The sequence below is a fragment of the Coturnix japonica genome, chromosome Z (assembly GCF_054131305.1).
Source record: "Coturnix japonica strain WE chromosome Z, WE-NBRP24, whole genome shotgun sequence".
NCBI classification, from domain to species: Eukaryota; Metazoa; Chordata; class Aves; order Galliformes; family Phasianidae; genus Coturnix; species Coturnix japonica.
This window is the reverse complement of record NC_140702.1, coordinates 12,556,659-12,576,264: the sequence shown is the minus strand read 5'-3', so window position 1 is coordinate 12,576,264 and position 19,606 is coordinate 12,556,659. Positions and strand designations below refer to the sequence as shown.

The window sequence follows — 19,606 nt, the reverse complement described above, 5'->3', positions numbered from 1 at the left end:
AAAGGGTTACCTCAGATCTGAACTGAAGAAATGTGCCCTGACAACCAAGAATGCTTTAACTCCACAAAAGCTATTAAAACCAAACCAAAGCAAAAAACTTAATGCTCTGTGTTGCACAGTCCTCCATCTCACAAAGCTTTGTTCCATGGAAACATTCCTGAATAGCACCATTGCACCTCCCACCCCAGAGCACAGTAGCCTGGTCTCTGTTTCTTAGCCACTCTGGAAAGACTTTGCCCTCTCCAGTGCAGAGGAGTTCTCCCACAGAACAGAAATATCTGGGTAAAAAAGTTTATGTTTTCAGAATAGCCTTCCATGCTATCAGCGCCTACCAGATATTCCTAAGTAGCAACCTGTAACACCTGGAGGTTCTGCTGAAACTGAGTTGTTTATAAGAACCTGTCAGCCTGCTGTTGCTGCCAGAAAAGGAGTCAGGTTCTTTCAGGAACCGTCTGATACTCAGTGTCTCTGCACATGAAAGTGAAATCAAGCTCTGTGGTGCACTTCAGTTTCTTCTCAGTTTCAAGGGTGTTTGTACTTTGTACTACCTTGAAGATGCAGAATCACTCGCTCACTTTCTAAAGGACTGCAAGGTCATTGGAATGTTTTAGGAATAAAAGTATCTGGTCTACACTTCTGGTGGACCACACTTCTGGCCCTATTTCCCATTTGAAATGCACATCCTTTATTGATCTTTATTCAGCCACAAACAAGGCTACTTACATCTGCAGGGATGGAGAATGAGAATGAAAACATTCGAAACTGCAATCTGAAGCAAAGAAAATGGGTAACAATGATAAACTGCTGCTTAACAGAACTAATAAGACTTAGAGCTATTAAACCACTGATAGCAAAATAGAAAATCTATTTCTAAACAGCACTTTATTCTAATTAGATAAGTTCACAAAATAATTCATACTGTTGACAAATACCCCACTGTTTTTTGAATTTGAGCTCAGTGTTCTGCATTAACTTCTTGCACTTCTGCAGAATGTAAACAGTTGACAGATGCAAGCAACAGATGACAAACTACCTCTTAGGCTGAGGAATGCACAAGGCACTGCAATTATTATTTCAGTGTAGGAATCCTCCCTAATGTGACCCTAAAAGTAACACAAATAAATCAATTGCTAACATCAGTGGGGGTGAATAAGACCTTACAGTCAGCTTTGTGAAGGACCAGTCACAGACTGTGGACTTACTACCTTTAGCACTAGGCTGCTTTTCAGTCTCAGAGGCAAAAACCAGACATGTAACTGCTGTCATCCATCTTGTGCATCTTGAAGGACAGGTAATAAGGGGTGGGACAAAAAGACAGGAAGAGGTCCCTCACATTCTCAGGGTGCTGACTGCCTTCTTGCTCTGACAGTGAGAGGCTGCTGTTGAAATACTGCTCAATGTTGGTGAAAAGTTTATTGGGTGAGTGGAAATAGGAGCCAATCTGTAAGTTTGGATGAGCGCAAGACCTAATTTTTAGGTTAGAACTGAGGGCCATACAAATTGTTCTTGGGGCCACAGAATGCCCACTACTGCTTCTGGGGAAACGCCAGTGGTACATAGCCTTAGATCGCTATTATTGTGGATAAGGAAAACAGCATCACTGCTGTGTACTGGAATAGACAGAAATCAAAGTAACCCTCAGCTACACAACATACCTCACTGTCTGAGGCCCTCTCCCAGTCAGATTTCCTGTGGTCACATTATTTCTCTTCTTCTGGGTTTGAACCCTGGGCTCAAGGGGGGCTACTCACTTCAAGAAGCTTTAGGTGAACAGGAACATGGCTGCTCGTATTGCTGAAATCCAGACACTAATGAATACCAGGTATCCTTGCTCCTGTGTACTCCTGTGCCATGACAAGAGGAGACTTCTGTATTTAGCACACTAGGAAAAGTATGGATACTCACAGAAACACCCAGTTTTTAAAATGCTATTGTATTTTGCAAAGCTGTGTATCTTGAATTCCTATTCAGCAATAAAAGAGAATAAAATTGTACATAAGTGTTTAATTCCTCTACAGTTCACAACAGCATAAAAGCTAAAGAGAAAGGGATTGCAAGTGATTGTATAATTTGTTCCGAACTACACTGAGCTACATCTTAGATTCTGAAAAGAAGGAAATAAAATATTTGCATTTCAGAAGGCAATATTCTTTACCAAACTGACAAAAGAAATAGGACTAGAGGGCAAGAGCATTTTTAGGTATTAATAGATGTCTAAAAGAAACACCCATTCAACTATACACAGCAATTCTGATGAATAACCATGACGTTTATCTAATTTTCCTTAGGTTCTACATGGACATCAAGACTTCTGAGAATAAGGATATCCAGCCTCCCACTCTAGTTCTGTGAACTGAGTTACTCAGAAAAGAAACTTCTGCAGCAAACCCCCTGAGTTGAGGACTAAGACACCACCATTATTTAGAGGCCAAAAAGATGCAGGAGATTTAAACTAGTTGCCTGCTGCATACAAAGGAACTAGAGATCCCCTACAGTAACATGCTCTGGGCTTGTCTTCCATTATGTTAAAGCTATTGCAGCAAATTTTAACAGGCTGAAGTTCCCAGGCATGCTTCAGTCAGCAGATGGGCAAAGTGAGAAATGTGGGACAGGCAGAGAAAGCATAGGAAGAGGCCAACAATCACCTCCAAAGCCCCTAGGGTTTTTATACAGACATTAAACATGGAATATAAATACATTTCTTTAAATTAATGCAGCTTAAGAGTGTCCCTAGCCCACGTAGATCTTAGTGTTTTTATATTCCATGGAATACTGATGTTTCCTGTCTCTGGATAGAGTTTTTATTACTGCCTGTGTGAATTTTCAGACAAGAATATTTCCAGGAGAGTCGGAACACAGTAAACACTCTTCTGTCATAAAACCATAAAAAAAAGAGCTGAAGGTAAGTCTGAATTCATGAACAGAAGTGTTATGCTATGCACTATTCTGTTCACCACAGGCCAGCAAACAGACTGGAACTAACAGCAGCAATCCCTGTGAAAAAAAAAGAACATGCAGAATTAACAGCCACAATGTAGGAAACATTCTTGTATTTTATCTGCTGGCATTCTCTGAGAAACAAACCACACACCACAAGTAGATGGAAGCTTGGCATGGGTGTTTACTATGGCATTTATAAGGGAACACCCTTTGCTTGAACTTTATGGGTTTCAGATTCACTTATTTTTTAGCTTTCCTCAGAATGTTTCTTTTGCTGTCACGGAGAAAAGAAAAAACAACAAAACAATAAAACTTGCAGATTTGCCTCACTGCCAGGAGAAGGAGTCAGATTTCAGCTGTCACAAAAGCATTCAGCTTTTCATAAAATCAATACAGCTGCACACACACCTACACAGATTGAGATTTTGCCATTCATAATGTACAATAAAAATGTAGTACTTCATGATGTTTTCTCTTTCAAACCCATCAGTTTCACACGGTAACCAAACCACAAGACTACAATTAGATTACATAGCTAACAACATTATACCAACTTCTGTAACATTAATCTTCCTCAGCTTCCCACCATTAACAGATCCATTCATTCTTCTCATTCTTGTGGAAGAGAATAACAGAGGAAAACACTTTTTAATTTGGAATGAAAAGAGAAAAAAAAGCAGATTGGGTAGATAAAAATTAACTGCTCACACTACCTTCAGATGTGAGACCAGCTAAAACATCTGCACTGGAAGTATGAGTTGTTGGTCTGGCTTTGTTTTGTGTGGTAACAAATGAACCCCTAGGGTTTTGGCCTGAAGAGGCTCCCATTTTTGTAGAGAGTCCTGATCTCTGTTTTCAGCAAAACACCAACAAAGCCAGCAGAAATCAATTTCCTGTTTGATGAAACTGATCTGTGTTGCTGCCTTCTCACTCCCAAAAGACTCCACCACACTATTCCATACAGTCTGCACCACTTCTGTGTGAGAAGGTTTGGTCACCTGCAGTAGATTTTAGGGTGACAGAAGAAAACAAGGCTGCCTACAGTACAGATGATCAAACTGTTCCCACCCATCCTGACTGCTGAGTATCTGACACATTAATTCTATAACGTGCCTGCAGCCTACTTGCCCTAACCTTGCTCCATGTCGAGTGGGTTTTAATCCCCTTTTCATCATGGTCTTTTTTGCAAAACAATCTCCCTGCTGCTCACTGCCTTTGTTGGAGTGTGATGTACTGCTCGGCTCCCATGACTGAAGAAACAGAGAATGGGCAGAACAGGAAGAAGTCCAAAGCACAGCTCCAGAAGACAAAGAGAGGACAGAAGAGGAAAGCCATCCTGTCCCTCCTTGCTACTGCATTATCCTCTCTTATGGGGCTCGTAGTCAAACAGAGAAAAGGTATTAGTAGGAATGTCTATATCACCTTTTGACTGAGTGATGAATGAGGCATGTACAATTCACCAAATTAGAGATGCAGAGACACAGTGACTGCCTGATTTTGTCACATTATAAACTATGCTCCAGTCTGGTTAGGTGAATCAGCTTTGACAAGGCTTCGAGAACAACTTGATGACATTAGGAATTCCAACACCTTGTCACAACTTCACAGGCATAAATACAGAGGCCAAACCTTATGTGTTAACTATAGCACAAATTAATCCCTGGGAATGTTTTAAGTACCTAAAGCTGGGAGACACTAGGGACAAAATAGTTAATCAAATTCTAAGTCTTTTAATCCCTCTCCTCATTTCAGCAATGAACAATCTTTGCTGTATACTGCCATCTTCCTTTATCTTTACTGTGTTCTTTCAGGAATGTTCATTTTTTCCTGCTCTGAGATACAAACTACTTAAAGGCTTGCAGAATGCTGACATATCTGCTTTCCATCTGCAAGACTGGCACAACTTCAGCAATATGTGTCCATGTGTTTGTGTCCGTGAAAACTTCTTGGCCATGTGATTCTGAAAAGGTGTTTAAGGCAAGACGAGACCATGTAACCTGTATAGGTAACAGAATAATGTTGCAATAAAAATCTTTTAAATATTCCAATAAGGGTCTGACATGGTGCAAGTCCTAATCCTGCTTAGAGGTGATTCTCAAATCTACAAGACCAGCCAGAGGCTTACCAAAGCCCTACGTTAGAACTGTACATGCCTAAACTGTGTCAAAATGTGGAGGCTGATGAATTTTTCAGGCAATCAAAGACAGTCAACACAAAGTTTGTGAACCATCTTTTAATCTTGGAGTACACAACTGGAGAAGGATCCTTTTGATCATAAAAGCTCCAACCACATAAAATCATACTGGACATAAGACAGCCTGCTTTTTATCCTGCCTATAGACTGAAGGCCATGTGCAGGCTTAAGATGAAAGCTTTCACAATCACCTCACAAAAGGCTGAAATGACCTGTACTGTATTTACACTTGCAGCCCTTGTTACAATGGCCACCTGCAATGACTATACAGGGGCCAGAGGGCAGCTTGAGCACTCTAGAAGCAGCTCAAGTTGGGTCAGCACAGAAAGCTGGACTTCATTTCTATGTCAGCATCTATTTCTATTCAGAGCATGGCTTCTGCTCCTCTCAAGCCTCCAGATGGCAGCTTTTCCTCCTCTAATTGCACATATGAACTTTGGCCAGAGGCTTTATTTGCCTGACATTCCAAGGTGACCAGGAAAAGCCATTTCCAAGAGAAGAGAAAAGAAGGGTAAATTGTGTGTCACCTCCCAATGTTCTCTCACATCTATTTCAGAAATAGGTCTGTACTTAAACAAAAGAAAGTCTGTTTTGGCACTGAAACTTTTTTTCTCCTAAAGCCTCAGACAACAAATACTGGGACAGGATGACAGATTTTTAATACTGTGTGCAAACCTGAAAATTACACCTCTGTTTTTTTCTGGTCAGTAGAAGGTCTTCAGCTTTACCCAACAGATTAGCTTTTAAAGAATTTAAAAGTTAAGTTATGTTTCCCTGCTACAGTTCAGTTTAAAATGCAAAGGAAACAAGCTACATGATGCAGAATTATGCAAATTCTTTACCAATGAAAAACCATTGTCCACGCTAGGTACTACATTACACGACCATCTTACTTTTGGAAAGCAAGATGCATATAAATTGGTACATAAGGGCCAAAGAAGAGAAAAAAATAAGTCACTCAGTCCTTAGAGGGACTAGATCCAAACTTCATTGACATTACTGGTAATACTACCATTCACTTCCATGACCTTATAAAATCTCTGTATACAGCTATAAAACAGGGGTAGCTGCAGACGTTTTTGTTTTTTTTTTTCCCCACTGAGAAATCTTGTAGCAAATTGATCAATAAAAACTCTATTCTCATAGTTGCGCAAGCAAAGTCACTGGTAAGATGTTAACATTCTCACATTTCTGCAACAGTTATAAAGCCCAGTGTCTGACATAAACAGTTTTTTTCAAAAGGATTGTAGATGGATTAAATTCCACTTTGGAAATGATGAGGCTCATGTATCTTAAAAAGAAGAGCAATCTTCCATCAAAACAAAGGTAATGCCCAAGCAAGTGTGATCTGCCCCATCTCAGCTGAGAATAGTTAGATCCCTAATGAAAGATATACAATCTCAAATTCACTATTCTCTCTCTACTTTTATTTATACACTTTTTTACTTAAAAATATATATATATAAAATTGCTTTGCTACTGTTTCTTTCCAAATGCATAGGGAAAGCAGTTGAGAGGCTTATGTTGCTATTAAGAAACACTTCAGTAATTGAGCAAACCTGCTATCACTTCATACACACTGGGCTTTAAGAACATTTTCTGTATCACAAGTAGAAGGTTACAATGAGAAGTAAACTGAGCAAAAGGAGCTTCCTCTACCAGAAATATCCCACCTTCATCAAGCAGAGTGCAGACAAACTAGCTGGTGCTGGAAATTACTTAAAATACAAGGAAAACTGCGTTATCACGTCAGAACTTTTCATCTTCTTCAATTCCTACAAAAAGAAACACCTCCTGATATGAGAATCGTACTGGCATTATGACTTCAAGTTAATGAACAAAAAAGAATATATCTCTGTTTTGTGCTCCACTTTGAGAAATCTTAGAATATCCACATTCTATTTACTTTGCTTCCTACCATCACAAACAAGAGAATCTGTATTTGAAACACAAAGCAGTATTTGTAGCAAACAGGAAATACTGTGCTACAGGAGAAAAAAATTTGAGAAGGTAGATTTTAATGTAAAAAATCCAGAAAAAGACAACTATGCACTTCCAAAAGTGTTTGCTTTCCAGGCTACATATATAGTAAGGTAACTCTTTTAGCCTTTAGGTAAATAATAATTATGAACGTTTTTACATTCATTTACCTGGTCTTAAACACTTTTCAAAGTAAACTGACTCACTGAACTTCCCCACCATTACTTAGAGCACTCATTGTTTTTTAATCCACCTTTCTTATCCACTTACCTTTCAGCTTACACACAACAAAACCAAATCCATTTACATTTCTCCTGAACTTACCCATCACAGCATTATGATACCTTCACTAGCAAAAAAAAACCAACCAAATAACAAAAAACAACAAAACAAACCTAGTTTACATTTTGTACTTATCCATCATGATGTTATGCTAAAACCATAATTCGTAAGGAGTCACACAAGTTTTACCAGAAAAAATGTACAGAATCGCAGTGAGGAATGGTTTTGCCAGAATTAATTAAACATCAATTTATTGTCACTTAGTCATTGGTATTTTGCACCTTTTCCTTGGTTTAGGTTGCTGCTTTCTTGTTTTCTCTTCTCCTTTCATGACAGCCAGTCATTTTAACACAGTATATACATAATAGATTCTCTGTGTATTTTAAAAGGCAAAAAGCCACTAAAGAGACTATAACAGAAGGCTCCATTGGGAAAATATATATATATATACACTTTAAATGAATAAATTTCAAGTAAAATACTAACACACAGGAAACTATCTCATCTCCCACTGGTGACAGAAAGGGCATCGTAATTGCAATGCAATAATTAAAGAGAATCCCTAGTAGGCAGCTGTTACACTTGGAGAAAGGACTCTTCAGGCAAGCTGTTCTGTTTCTAGATAACTCTCACGCCAATTCTTTCCAAACTGTCCAGATTTTGTAAACATTAATTAATGCTTCATTAGACATGTGTGTCTCAACTTCCTTACCCAGCTCTAATCCCAGTGTTCACAGTTTATTGAGTCTAAAATGTTTACTTGCTTTTTTTTCCTTTTTGTGTATCAAGATTTGCAAGTTTACATGGCACAAGGAAACACAACAGCAACCATTTGGCATTTTCCATAATAAAACATTCCTTCTTCAATATGTCAGTTCTTGCTGACTGCAGGTCACAGTAGAGGCCTTTTTTCAGTGGGACCTAAACTAGAACTGGAGAGAATTTTTTCTGATTTAGAAATTAAAAACAAAATAACAGGAAAAGAACCAGAACAAAATCTTACCCTGTTTTAAGATGTAGATTCAATACACGTAAGCATGAATTGGCATTGCCATATGAGACACAAAAAACTAAATTCTAAGACCCAGAAAATCTACAGTTCTATGAACCAAGACAACCCTTCAAATTCAACAGGCATATTCAGCCTGATATTTTAATGTAGTTAGAGATGTACTTTACCCTCTCTTCTCCACAGTCCTTTTCCTACTCTCTTTTCTTGAGCAGTGGATGTAGTCTACCTTGATTTCAGCAAGGCATCTGATACTGTCTTCCACAGCATCCTTATAACAAAGCTGAGGAAGTGTGGGATAGATGAGTGGACAGTGAGGTGGGTCGAGAACTGGCTGACTGGCAGAGCAGAGAGTTGTCATTGGTGGTGCAGAGTCTGGTTGGAGACCTGTAACTAGTGGTGCACCCCAGGGGGGATGGTGCTGGGTCTGATCTTGTTCAACATTTTCATCAGTGACCCTGGTGAGGGGATAGTGGCCACACTGAGCAATTTTGCCGATGATACAAAGTTGGGAAGATTAGCTGACACACCTGAAGGCTGTGCTGCCATTCAGCGAGACCTGGACAGGCTGCAGAGCTGGGCAGTAAGAAACCAGACCAGGTTTAACTAAAGCAAGTGGAGAGTCTTGCACCTAGGGAGGAATAATTGCATGCACCAGTACAGGTTGGGGGATGACCTGCTAGAGGGGAACTCTGCAGAGTGTTTTTTTCTTTTTAACCTAAGAAGCTGTCCAACTCATTATCATTAGATTTTGCTTCACATTCTCAAGAGAAAAAATGCTGGACATCTCACGGAGAAAAAAACTCAAATGAAAACTGGGTCAAAAATCCAAGAAACCATAAAACACAAAATATAATCCCCTACACCCTGCCTTGCTGGAATTACATTCCTTCAAAATTTTCACTCTTTTCGGTGAACATGTTTGGTATTCACACGACTTCACACTCCACTGGAAAGGCTCTTCACAGATCTAATCAATGCACTGTTATGAAGGCAAAACCCTTGGCCTGGTGGCTGCACAGATGATAACTGATACCGCTACACACTCATAAAAACTGCAAAGCTTTGACAGCACTTATAAACACAAATTCTACATTACAATAACAGTACACAAGTAGCAGTCCAAAAATAAACTAAAGATGGAATAACTAGCATAAACTTTAAGTACTCCAGTTGATTGTTCAGCCCTGCCAGCTGTACATAATCTTCATGGATACACTGTGTTGCTAAAATTGTGTCCATGTGTTTAATGAAAGAAACCTTTTCTGATAGCTGTGGTTCTAATTAGGAGGTAAAGATGAGATAAGCATCATTTGTTTTAGTTCCCCTATCATAACTCTACAAGGTCACCCAATCCAACATCCCACTTGCCAGAAAAAAACCTCCTTCGTTGGAGCAATTTGCTGAAAAAAAGTGTGGAAAAGGGCTGTGGAAAAGATTACTTACCTTCCTATGATAGAGAAGATGCAAATGGACATCTGACCATTTGATTTAGCTTTCCATGGAAAAAGTACCTGTCTTTAACAGCTCACCTTTTTATTAACAGAATAGTAAAGAAAACCTTAGGCAGTGGAAGTCATGGACTTACTTTTGCTGACCTCAGTATCTTTTTTTGTCTGTATCTAGCTTGAAAATCAACATTTGTAATGAAGGAAAGGACAAAGAAAGAAAAGGCTTAATGAACAAAAGGTATTTATATACTCTACAATAACGGTCTGGTTATGTTACTGCCCCTAATCTTACTCTGCATCCCCTCTTTTCTCTTAATTGTCACAGACATCCCTGGCTGTATGAGGTTCCTTATGTGTGCCAAAAGGCTTTTGTCTTTTTTCTTATTAAGTAGAGAAGAGCCAGTCTGTTCTACTTTTTGTGGCACATTATCAACAATATTACAAAGAACAGGAGGTATACACTAAAGCCAATTTCTGCTCTCCAGCACAAAACAAGTGGCACCTATTTTACTGCACAGAAGATTTCAAGAGGGTGTTCTCAGGTAATTAGGAAAGTCAAGTAGACTTATGATTTGCAAACAGTTATTTTGGTGTCTCACATTTAAAACCATAAATAACTACAAAATGGTAAGAGACAAAAGCACAAGGCCATAGAGAAAATAACAAAAACAAACAAACAAACAAAAAACAAAAACACAACAAATAACAAAAAACAAAAAAACAAAGTACTCAAAGGAACAGAGTGCAAAAGTAGAACAATTTCCAATTTAAAAATCACTACCGCAATAAGTAAGAATAAGCTAGTACAGCATTGCATGATTAACCAATCAAAAACTTAAACACAGTCCAATTAAAATATGCTCTCTCAACATAAAATCTACAGGAGTCCTCCTGCACATTATATAGTGAAGAAAAGCTAAGAGGCATTAAGATTCCTTGTCCCTTACAAATCCACAGCAATCCTGAGCTAAATCCTCAGTTAAAAAAAAAAAATAAAAAAAAATGGGTTGGAATCCTCTTCTGAATAGAAGATTTCAAAATACGTTATTTTCCCTTTAAAGAACACATTGCTTTTTGTTTCTGCCTTTAAAGATGAGTTGCACTCAGCTCTGGTGAGGCTGCATCTTGAATACTGTGTTAAGTTTAAGGCCCATTACTATAAGAAAGATACCAAGGCCATAGAAGGACCACAAAGCTGGTAAGGGGTCTGGAGCACAATTCTTATGAGGAACAGCTAAGGGAACCAGGATTGTTTAATTGGGAGAAGATATTCAGGGCAGAACTTACTGCACTCTACGACTTGAATGGAGGTTGTGGTAAGGTGGGGTTTGGCCGCTTAGGTAACAGGGAGAAGAAGAGGTGGAATGGCTGCACATTGTGCCAGGGAAAATTAAGGTTGTATATAGGAAAAAATTCTTCTCAGAAAGGGTGGTCAGGCACTACAAGGAACAGGCTGCCCAGGGAGGTGGTTGAGTCACCTACCCTGGAGGTGTTCAAGAAGTATGTAGATGTGATACTAAAGATGTGATACTAATGATACTGTGTGGCTTAGTGGCAATATTGGTGGTAAGTGGACAGCAGGACTAGATGAATTTGGAGGTCTTTTCTAACCTCACTGATTCTGTGATTCTACGATTCCACTGAATTGAGCAGACACATTTAAAAGAACAGGCAGAAATTCTGAGTTTGCTTTGTTCAGTAGGTTACTAGGGCATTCAAACCAAGATGAAGGAAATAGACTGGTATTTCAAGGGAAAAACAAAGATGAGCATTTGATTTTATTTAATAAATAAATAAAAAAAAAAAAGAATGAATGACATCTGGAAATAAATAAAATCCAGTACTGTATCTTTTCTAGGAGTTAAGTGAGGATACAAGGAAGCTCTGCAACTGACATAAAATAACATTCTGATCCAATGTCTCAGTGACCCTACTACATCCCTCTGCTCACCTTACAAACAAAATCCTATCTCAACAGTTTGAGAAAACCTGAATATAATTTCCTACAAACCAAACTTCCCTTTGCTTATAATCACTTCAGTATGTGAATATGTATTTCATCAGTTTATCTTGATTGCATGAAGACTTTCAACTAAATTCATAAACATCTGCAAGAGGAAAATCTATACTGAAACTTGTTATTTATCTGTTTATCTATATTTTTATTAAACAAAGACATCCAGTATGCCACTGAGATGAAACACAACTCCACTGAAGACCAGTGGCTCAGCTTTCCATTGCATTTCCACAGGAAACTGTGTCTATTAATAAAATAAAAACAAAACAAAAAAAAAAACCACAAACCAAACCAAACAAAATAAATAAATTAATAAATAAACCCAATAACCAACGAAAACCAAAGCCCAAAGTCCCCTGTCTAGTAATACAGCCTTTCCTTTTTGCTCTGAACAACTTCACAGGGAATTCACAGAGCCAAATTTCTATGCTTTTTGCCTCCAAGTTTTTACTCTAAAATGCAATAAAGACCTGTAAGCTGCAGGTTTACATCAATTGTAGACTTTGAATATTTCTAGGAGGAATGCTCAAAAAGCAGTTACAAGAACAATCTCAGCAAACTGTGATGGCAAACTTCTACTTAGTGACCAAAATGCCTTCTTCCTCTTTAGTAAATTAGCTTTGATATAAGAGAATTAGAAGATGTTTAATAGACCATAGCATTCACTAATGATTTATTCTGCAAATATCTGCATAGTCAGACACTCTCCAAATAAGAAAAGCCTAAGTAAGTTCAGAAAGTAATCAGTAAATTCATGCCTGGAAATACCAGGAGCTCTGAAATGCAGCATATACAACCTCAGACTCAGTGTGTCTGAATCACAAACTTCTGCTGTTTACCATTTTAAGGGGTGTTGTACTGTGCTAGAAAATTTGCCCTACTCTTACGTTCTCTGTGCATCTCTTTTGGCTGCTGCTCAGGGAAAACAGTGGTTCAGCTTGACAGCTACAACTCTTCTATATCTTTAGCCAGAAACAGTTACCCAAAAGCCACTAATGCTTTCTGACACAGGTTCCTAGTTGTAACTCCAAAAAACTCCCTAGACTGGATTAGCCAAGTACCCAGGGTAAAGAGAGAAACTCAAGAACAGAGACACAAGACTCACCTGTGCATTCATGCTGCAGGCCTTTCCCATAGTATCCTTTTTCACAAATGCACTCAAACTGGCCAGTATGAGTGCCACATTTACAGCTTGCCATGATGTCACAGCAGTTCTCATTCGCCTCACAGAGATATGAACAGTGTGATATATCTTCTTGGATATAACTACCAGAGGGCAGGTCTGAAACAATATCAATTTATCAATTAAAAAGCTCAACCTCAAATCCCTCAAGAGTACCATATAATGTAGTTAGTGTAATGTCACTGCAGAAGTTCTAAGCTCTAGCGATGGTAGCATGAAATAATACCATTGCACACTATATGAAAAAAATCTGTTCTTACTGTGGAAAAATGCCCACTGAAACCAAAGGAGCAAGCAGTCTCAAGTTTTCTCACTTGACTTGATTCTAACACTGCCAGAAGACAGTCTCACTCCATACAGAAACTCCTGAGAAAACTTGTCCTGAGTTTGGTGGCTGCTCTCACTGCCATAAGGAGAGTATTTGGTCATGGAACACACAACTAGTTGGTCACACAAAAAAGACTAAATCTTTCCTTTCGTGCATTCACAAAAGAATTTAACTGGAACAAACAGAACAACAGTAAAACACACTACTTATGTAAAAGTAGCATTCTTTTTAAAAGTAAATACGGCAAATAAATACAGCAGCTAGTCTGACATATGTGCTATGTCCTTCTCAGGCAGCACTGGCTTTCATGCAAAGGTCTACTTGTGTTCTCACTTGCTAAACTTCTGCTTCTCATAACAGAGAAATAAAGTTCAGATTAAAGTAGAGCAAAAAAGGATAAAAGTACCGTACAAAATTCACTTCCCATCTCTTGTTACTGAACATGTTAGGCCATAAAAACAGATTATATTTACCTTTATATGTAGGAATCTAGATTTTTTTCCACAACAAGAAAGTTTTCACTGGTGTGTAAAACATCAAAACTGGGAAGGCTAACCATAAGGTATGCACTGAAGGCCTCTTTTTTACAACCACATAGTTAACTACAAGGTTCATCTTCTCAAACAAAAGGCACAATAGGCCAAGACCATAGACTGTTCTTCCTTGGACAAAATGAAGGATAGGATGGAAGTACAGATATACCAGTGAAAAGAATTAAGGTCACATTTAGTTGATGGTGAGTTAATTCAATTAATAGTTCATCTTTTGCCTGAGGAATGAGTATCTCTACTTGAAAGCTAGAGGGGAAAAAAAAAAGTAAGAAATCTATACTACATGAAATGCAGTTACAAGACAGTACTGGAGATCTTTACATTTAGCCCTATGTTCTCTATAGGACTTCTGAAGTTAATACCTTGATGAAGAGCCCTGCGTGCCAGAGCTTCAAACTCGGTAAAACTGTGAAGAAGGTAACAGTGATCTTCTTTTGGATGGGAAGCCATGTCATTCAGTTCTCGGATATTCCCCTGCCATATCCCAAAGGTGAAGATCTCCACTCCAAATTCACGCAAGGATGCTGCAATGGGTCTTGGGTCTCCACCATTGGAATATCCATCAGTAATGAGAAATATCACCTTTGTGGAATTTCCACGGGCATGTCGCAGTATTTGCTAAAAGAGAAAATGGAAAGTGTTAGCAGACACTGATTTGAATACTGCTTTCCCTACAATTCAGCTCCTTGCAATTGGCTTGTTTAAATCTTTGCAGGCTACTCATAGCAAAGAAAAATCACCTATGAACAGTGATTGTGGTTAGACAATGTTAAATATAAACTTCAGATGGACAAAGGCTACCCTATAACAATTGTGAAATCATGACATGATCTGAAATGAGACACTTTCATACTGATTAGTCAAATCAACCATGCATCAGACAAAAGCAACCATGCATCAGCCTTTTAGCAACTTGGTTCAGTCTGCAGTTTGAATGGACAATATATAGAAAATCTAGTGTGAGAACCTGAGGACAAAAGTTCAGATGCTGCCAAACATCTCAGTGCCACGGGAGTGATGTGGAAGTGTATCAGCTGGCAAGCTCAATGTATTTCTGTTCAACACATGAAAGCCACTTGCTTCCAAACCTGCTAGTTTTGCCACATAGGAAAGTCATAAACTCGTCAAACCATGCCATGAAAGTCTGCTGGAAATGGTGGCACACTCACTCTCATTATCATGGATTTCAGTATGTGGACTACAGACAAATCCTTTATAGTTTGTAAGGGATAACTAAGAGAAGCAATTTTGTTTTTATTAAGGGTTATTTTGCCCAAAAAAGTCACAAAAATATTAGAAAACATTGTAGGGATCAACATATCAACAGTAGTAGAAGAATTGGTCAAAAGTATATATATCTATATGTGTATACAAACAGATATTGGAAAGATCTCTTACACACAACAGCAACTTCTCATGTGAATAACCTGTTAGGCTAAATCTTCCACTGGAAATTTAATCTCTCTGCATACTTCTTCCCACCTTTCCTCTACCACTTCCTTTTTTAAGAACTGAAATCCACTGAATTTCTGGAAAACAAACAGCAACGTCATTCTTTTCTGATACAAAGCAGATAGAAGAGGGTGATTTATACCCAGTAAGCCCACAAGCAATTTAACAGCGTAGATCATCAACAGAGAACAAGTCACAGATCATGTGCACACACATATAAGGGGAAGAAGGAAAAGGTAGTGAAACCAAGGTGATACTGATATGAACAACAGTCCTGAAAATGAAGTGTCTTGGATACCTGATGTAGAATACAAAAATACAATTACTCCTGACGAGGCTTCGTAAGCCTCCCTCTATGTAGAGAAGTTTCAGAAACAGACAAGAACATAAGACTGGTTAGAAACATGTTCTCAAGTCACTGTCAGGCTAAAAAAAATACAAATAAAAAGGAAATATTGTTGGTATATCTACTTCCAAAAGAATAACGAGGTGGGTTGCTTCCCTAAAGGCACCCTCAGCGTGACCCTAGAGGCACTGAGTCTTCATTGCCAGCAAAACTGTACCAGGAAACTTGAGCCTGCAGTAACTGTGATTCTACTGACAGAAAACAAAACCTGCAAAGTGACAATAATAACTAGAGTTTCCTACAACATCATATATTCAGGCGTTGAATATTAAATCAAAGGTCAACAAGCTAACCTGTTACAGAAAGAGAAACCAATTCAACTAAAGACTGAGACTGCACTAATGGTAATTACTCTCCTATTGTGTTTATTTTTAAACAGCAGGCAGAGCACCTTCAAAAATGCTATACTAATATGCTCTGAAACAGAAATCACCCTATGGAGTTACCAGTCTCATGGTCAGACACAGACTTTCAGAGAGTAAGTAAATACGGGACCATCACCGATCTCTTTGGTGAATGTCTGTGGTCACAAAGCAGGTGTTTCTGAAGGTGCATTTTCTCCTTTTTCTGTGAACGTAAATTTACGGAGACAAGAATTTCAAATTGGTAGCACATATATTACCAGTTTATTTCAGTCAGACTGCACCATGCTATGATGAGTAAAACACACATGACAGACCTTCCAATGTCAATGGTAATAGATTTCAAAAATCACGTCATCATATATGATGAATAGTAAGTGTATTTAAGCATCTCTTAGAAATTCCAAAAGCAGGCGTGAACAGAGTTAAGATTCATAACAAATTCCCGAAGTCAGACTTACGAAATAAAACCTGTCTGGATTTCAGATCACAAGGTAGGCCAGTCCAAACAGCCTGCAGAGATTTTACAACATTTTTCACATTTTCCAGGCTAAAATTCAGAAGAATTTGATTTTGATTTGGCAATTCCTTGATTTCAAGTGGATTTCAAAGAGAGAATAACAACGTGTGCCATAAGTCAAAGCAGGAACCATTGGCACTGTGGTCTGAAACCCTGCCAAGAAAGTTTTGCAGTTGGGTTGGATTCTACTGTTGATGGTATGCAAAACCTAGGGGGAATGAAACCATATTTTCTTGCAAACAAAATCCTTTTGCAAACTAAATCCTCTATCCTTCATATTATATAAGTCATAAATGGAAAACCAGAATGAAGTAAAAAACCATAATGAAAAGGATTGGGAAGATAAAGATGGAGAAGACAATATGAACACAAATAGTAAGAAAAAATATAAATGCCTCATTTCAATATGTGTTTTGAAGGAGATGCTCTAAATCAAGCAGAACTGTAGGTGGAGTACATTGTCTTATTTGTAAGTTAGCACAGATAATTAACTTTTTCACTATTAACTGTGCTATTTTAAACTAGAATGTAAGCAACTTAACCTTCTATCAATCTGTTAACTATTCAGGCTGAAATTTTCCACCCAGGATGTTTGTCTTGAGTACAATGTTTGTTTCTGTAAAAATGGCTCTTATTTTTGAAAACACGTTGAGGAAAAACATATGTTCCAAATGCATTTACTCATTTTTTGCAAGTGTAGTGCCTCTCAGAAGAATTAATTTTCAGTCTGCAAGTCTCATAATAAAAAGGTAGGCTTCTACCAGGCCATGGAAAAAAAAGAAAAACAAAAAACAAAAACACTCCATAATCTGAAACTGGTGGAACTGAGTTAAAAAAAAAAAAAAATACAACTTGCAGAGGCTTATGAGACTTTCTGGAGACTGCCAGTGCAATTCTTGGAAGATCCCACACACAAACATCTTGTTCTATCAGAATATCATTTCAACTCATGATTATATCCGAACATGTATCAAAGGGGGCAAAAAGAATGGCCTGGGTTGAAAAGGACAACAAAGATCATCCAGTTTCAATTCCCTTGCACACAGTTGGCCTTTTGGGCTGCAAGTGCACGCTACTGGCTCATGTCCTGCATCTCATCCACCAGGACCCCCACATCCCTCTCCATAGGGGTGCTGTGAAGGGGTTCTTCTCCCAGTTTGTACAAATAACCTGGGACTGCCCCAGCCCAAGTGCAGCACTTTCCACTTTGCCTTGTTGAACAGAACCTTGTTTTGTAAGGAGCTGTCTTTGCAGTTTCATCAATCCCCTTTCAGCACTGTTTCCCTCTGTGCATTGGACAAAATTGCATGAACTCTGCATATGTAAGTAGTGGACAGCATTACACATGGCATTTTTTTTTCACCAAGTCATGCTTATGATAGGTAGCAACCAAATCTCGATACAGGGACATGTCAGTGCAGTCAATAAAGAAGTTAGCTGCTGGACTCTCAGTAGTCTAGCCAAAGCAACACACATCTCAGGAAGGGCCGTTTAACTTCTTATCAGCAAATTAGCAAGAATCTCTGCTCCACAAAACTAGACTGCCTCCAGAAACTGCTACGAAAAGTACACAAATGCTCTGTGTCTTTCCCTTGAGGTTGTAGGTCCCATGAAAAACAGTCTACCAAAGCCCACTTCAAAATATGAAGGTCAGTCCTTAGATGGCTAGTATCAGGAAAATACTGTTTCTGAGGAGAAAATGTTCTTGAGCTATAGGAGTCTGGGATATGAGAAGAAATTAATAACTCATCTGCTCTTTACATCTGAAAGGGCAACTCCTCTGGGACAGCCCTCCTGTCAAAAGCAATCACAAGCAGAGCTGGTAGGTAAGGGGGCATGAAGTTGTTCTGCTGATACCTGAGCTACCCAAATACGTAGGCACCAACAGATGAGAGCAGAGGAACAGAGCACAGGAACTGACAGACAGACAGGATTGCTACACATTGACCCTAGAAATCAAAACAAATCAAGGCTGCTGAACAGTTTGGCCCTTGACTGCTGCAGCTGTAACTCCAGACATGTAATTCCCTCTGTACAACAGCTGAAGAAAAGAACAAGAGAGAGAGACATCAAACATCTGAGGAAAGAAGAAAAAAAAACAAAAAAAACCAAAAACCCAAAAAGAGAGACGTACATCTATTTGTACATCATTTGTATATGTCTGTTGGCCCAGTTAGTGTTTTGCAGCTTTCTGCTAAAGTACAGTGGCACACAGAACACGTCAGTAGCTAACAACCCAAATAACAGCTTGCTGTCACAAACCTTCTACAAAGCCACAGCATTATGCAGTCACCTCAGAGCTGCAGCACCCTGCTTCTTCTCTCTGCTATTTGTGTGGCAAGCAGGGCTACAGAGCTGGAGAATGGTCTGGAGGACAAGAGGCGTGAGGGGCAGCTGCGGCCCCTGGGTTTGCTCAGTCCAGAGCAGAGGAGCTGATGGGAGGCTGCATGGCGGCTGCAGCTCACACAGGAGCTGTGCCAGGGGATGGCTGGGAGAGAGGTGGGCATGGCACAGCTCCCCAGGGCAGGACCCCAATTCCTTCTGTATCCGTTCCAACTTGAGGTATTCTGTGATTTTTTTGCTTCCTTTGACCTCAGCTCACTTTCCTCTATTCCAAAACACCTTTCCTCTCCAGAAAGTCCTTTTGAAAGCTATTTTTTTTTTCCCACAGAAATTTCATCTGTTTTAAAACATCTGTTCACTTTACCCCTCAACTTGCAAGCACACACAAAAATGATGTCATGTATTTACCCAGTCCTCATCAACTTCATGGATGGTATCTACATGAAGCTGTTTGCTGAGTTTAATTTATTTATTCATTTATTTGCCCATGACAAGGCTTTTGGTCCTTTCATAAATTCTATGGTTCTTCAATAAATAAAATTTAAGAACCCATTGAACAGTACTGGGAAGTTACAAGGACTCTGAAAT

At 38.8% G+C, this 19,606-nt stretch overlaps 1 protein-coding gene across 3 annotated transcripts in view; it reads right to left on the bottom strand.

Annotated features, from left to right (window-relative positions):
* SVEP1 (sushi, von Willebrand factor type A, EGF and pentraxin domain containing 1) overlaps positions 1–19,606 on the bottom strand; it is a 115,832-nt gene that overhangs the window by 83,123 nt on the left and 13,103 nt on the right. For all 3 annotated transcript variants that reach the window (XM_015849871.3, XM_015849872.3, XM_085530196.1), the window contains exons 2-3: positions 14,298–14,553; positions 12,979–13,155 (exon numbers count right to left, since the gene is read on the bottom strand). In XM_015849871.3, the coding sequence (XP_015705357.2) occupies positions 12,979–13,155; positions 14,298–14,553 (433 nt within the window). The remainder of the gene's footprint in view (positions 1–12,978; positions 13,156–14,297; positions 14,554–19,606) is intronic.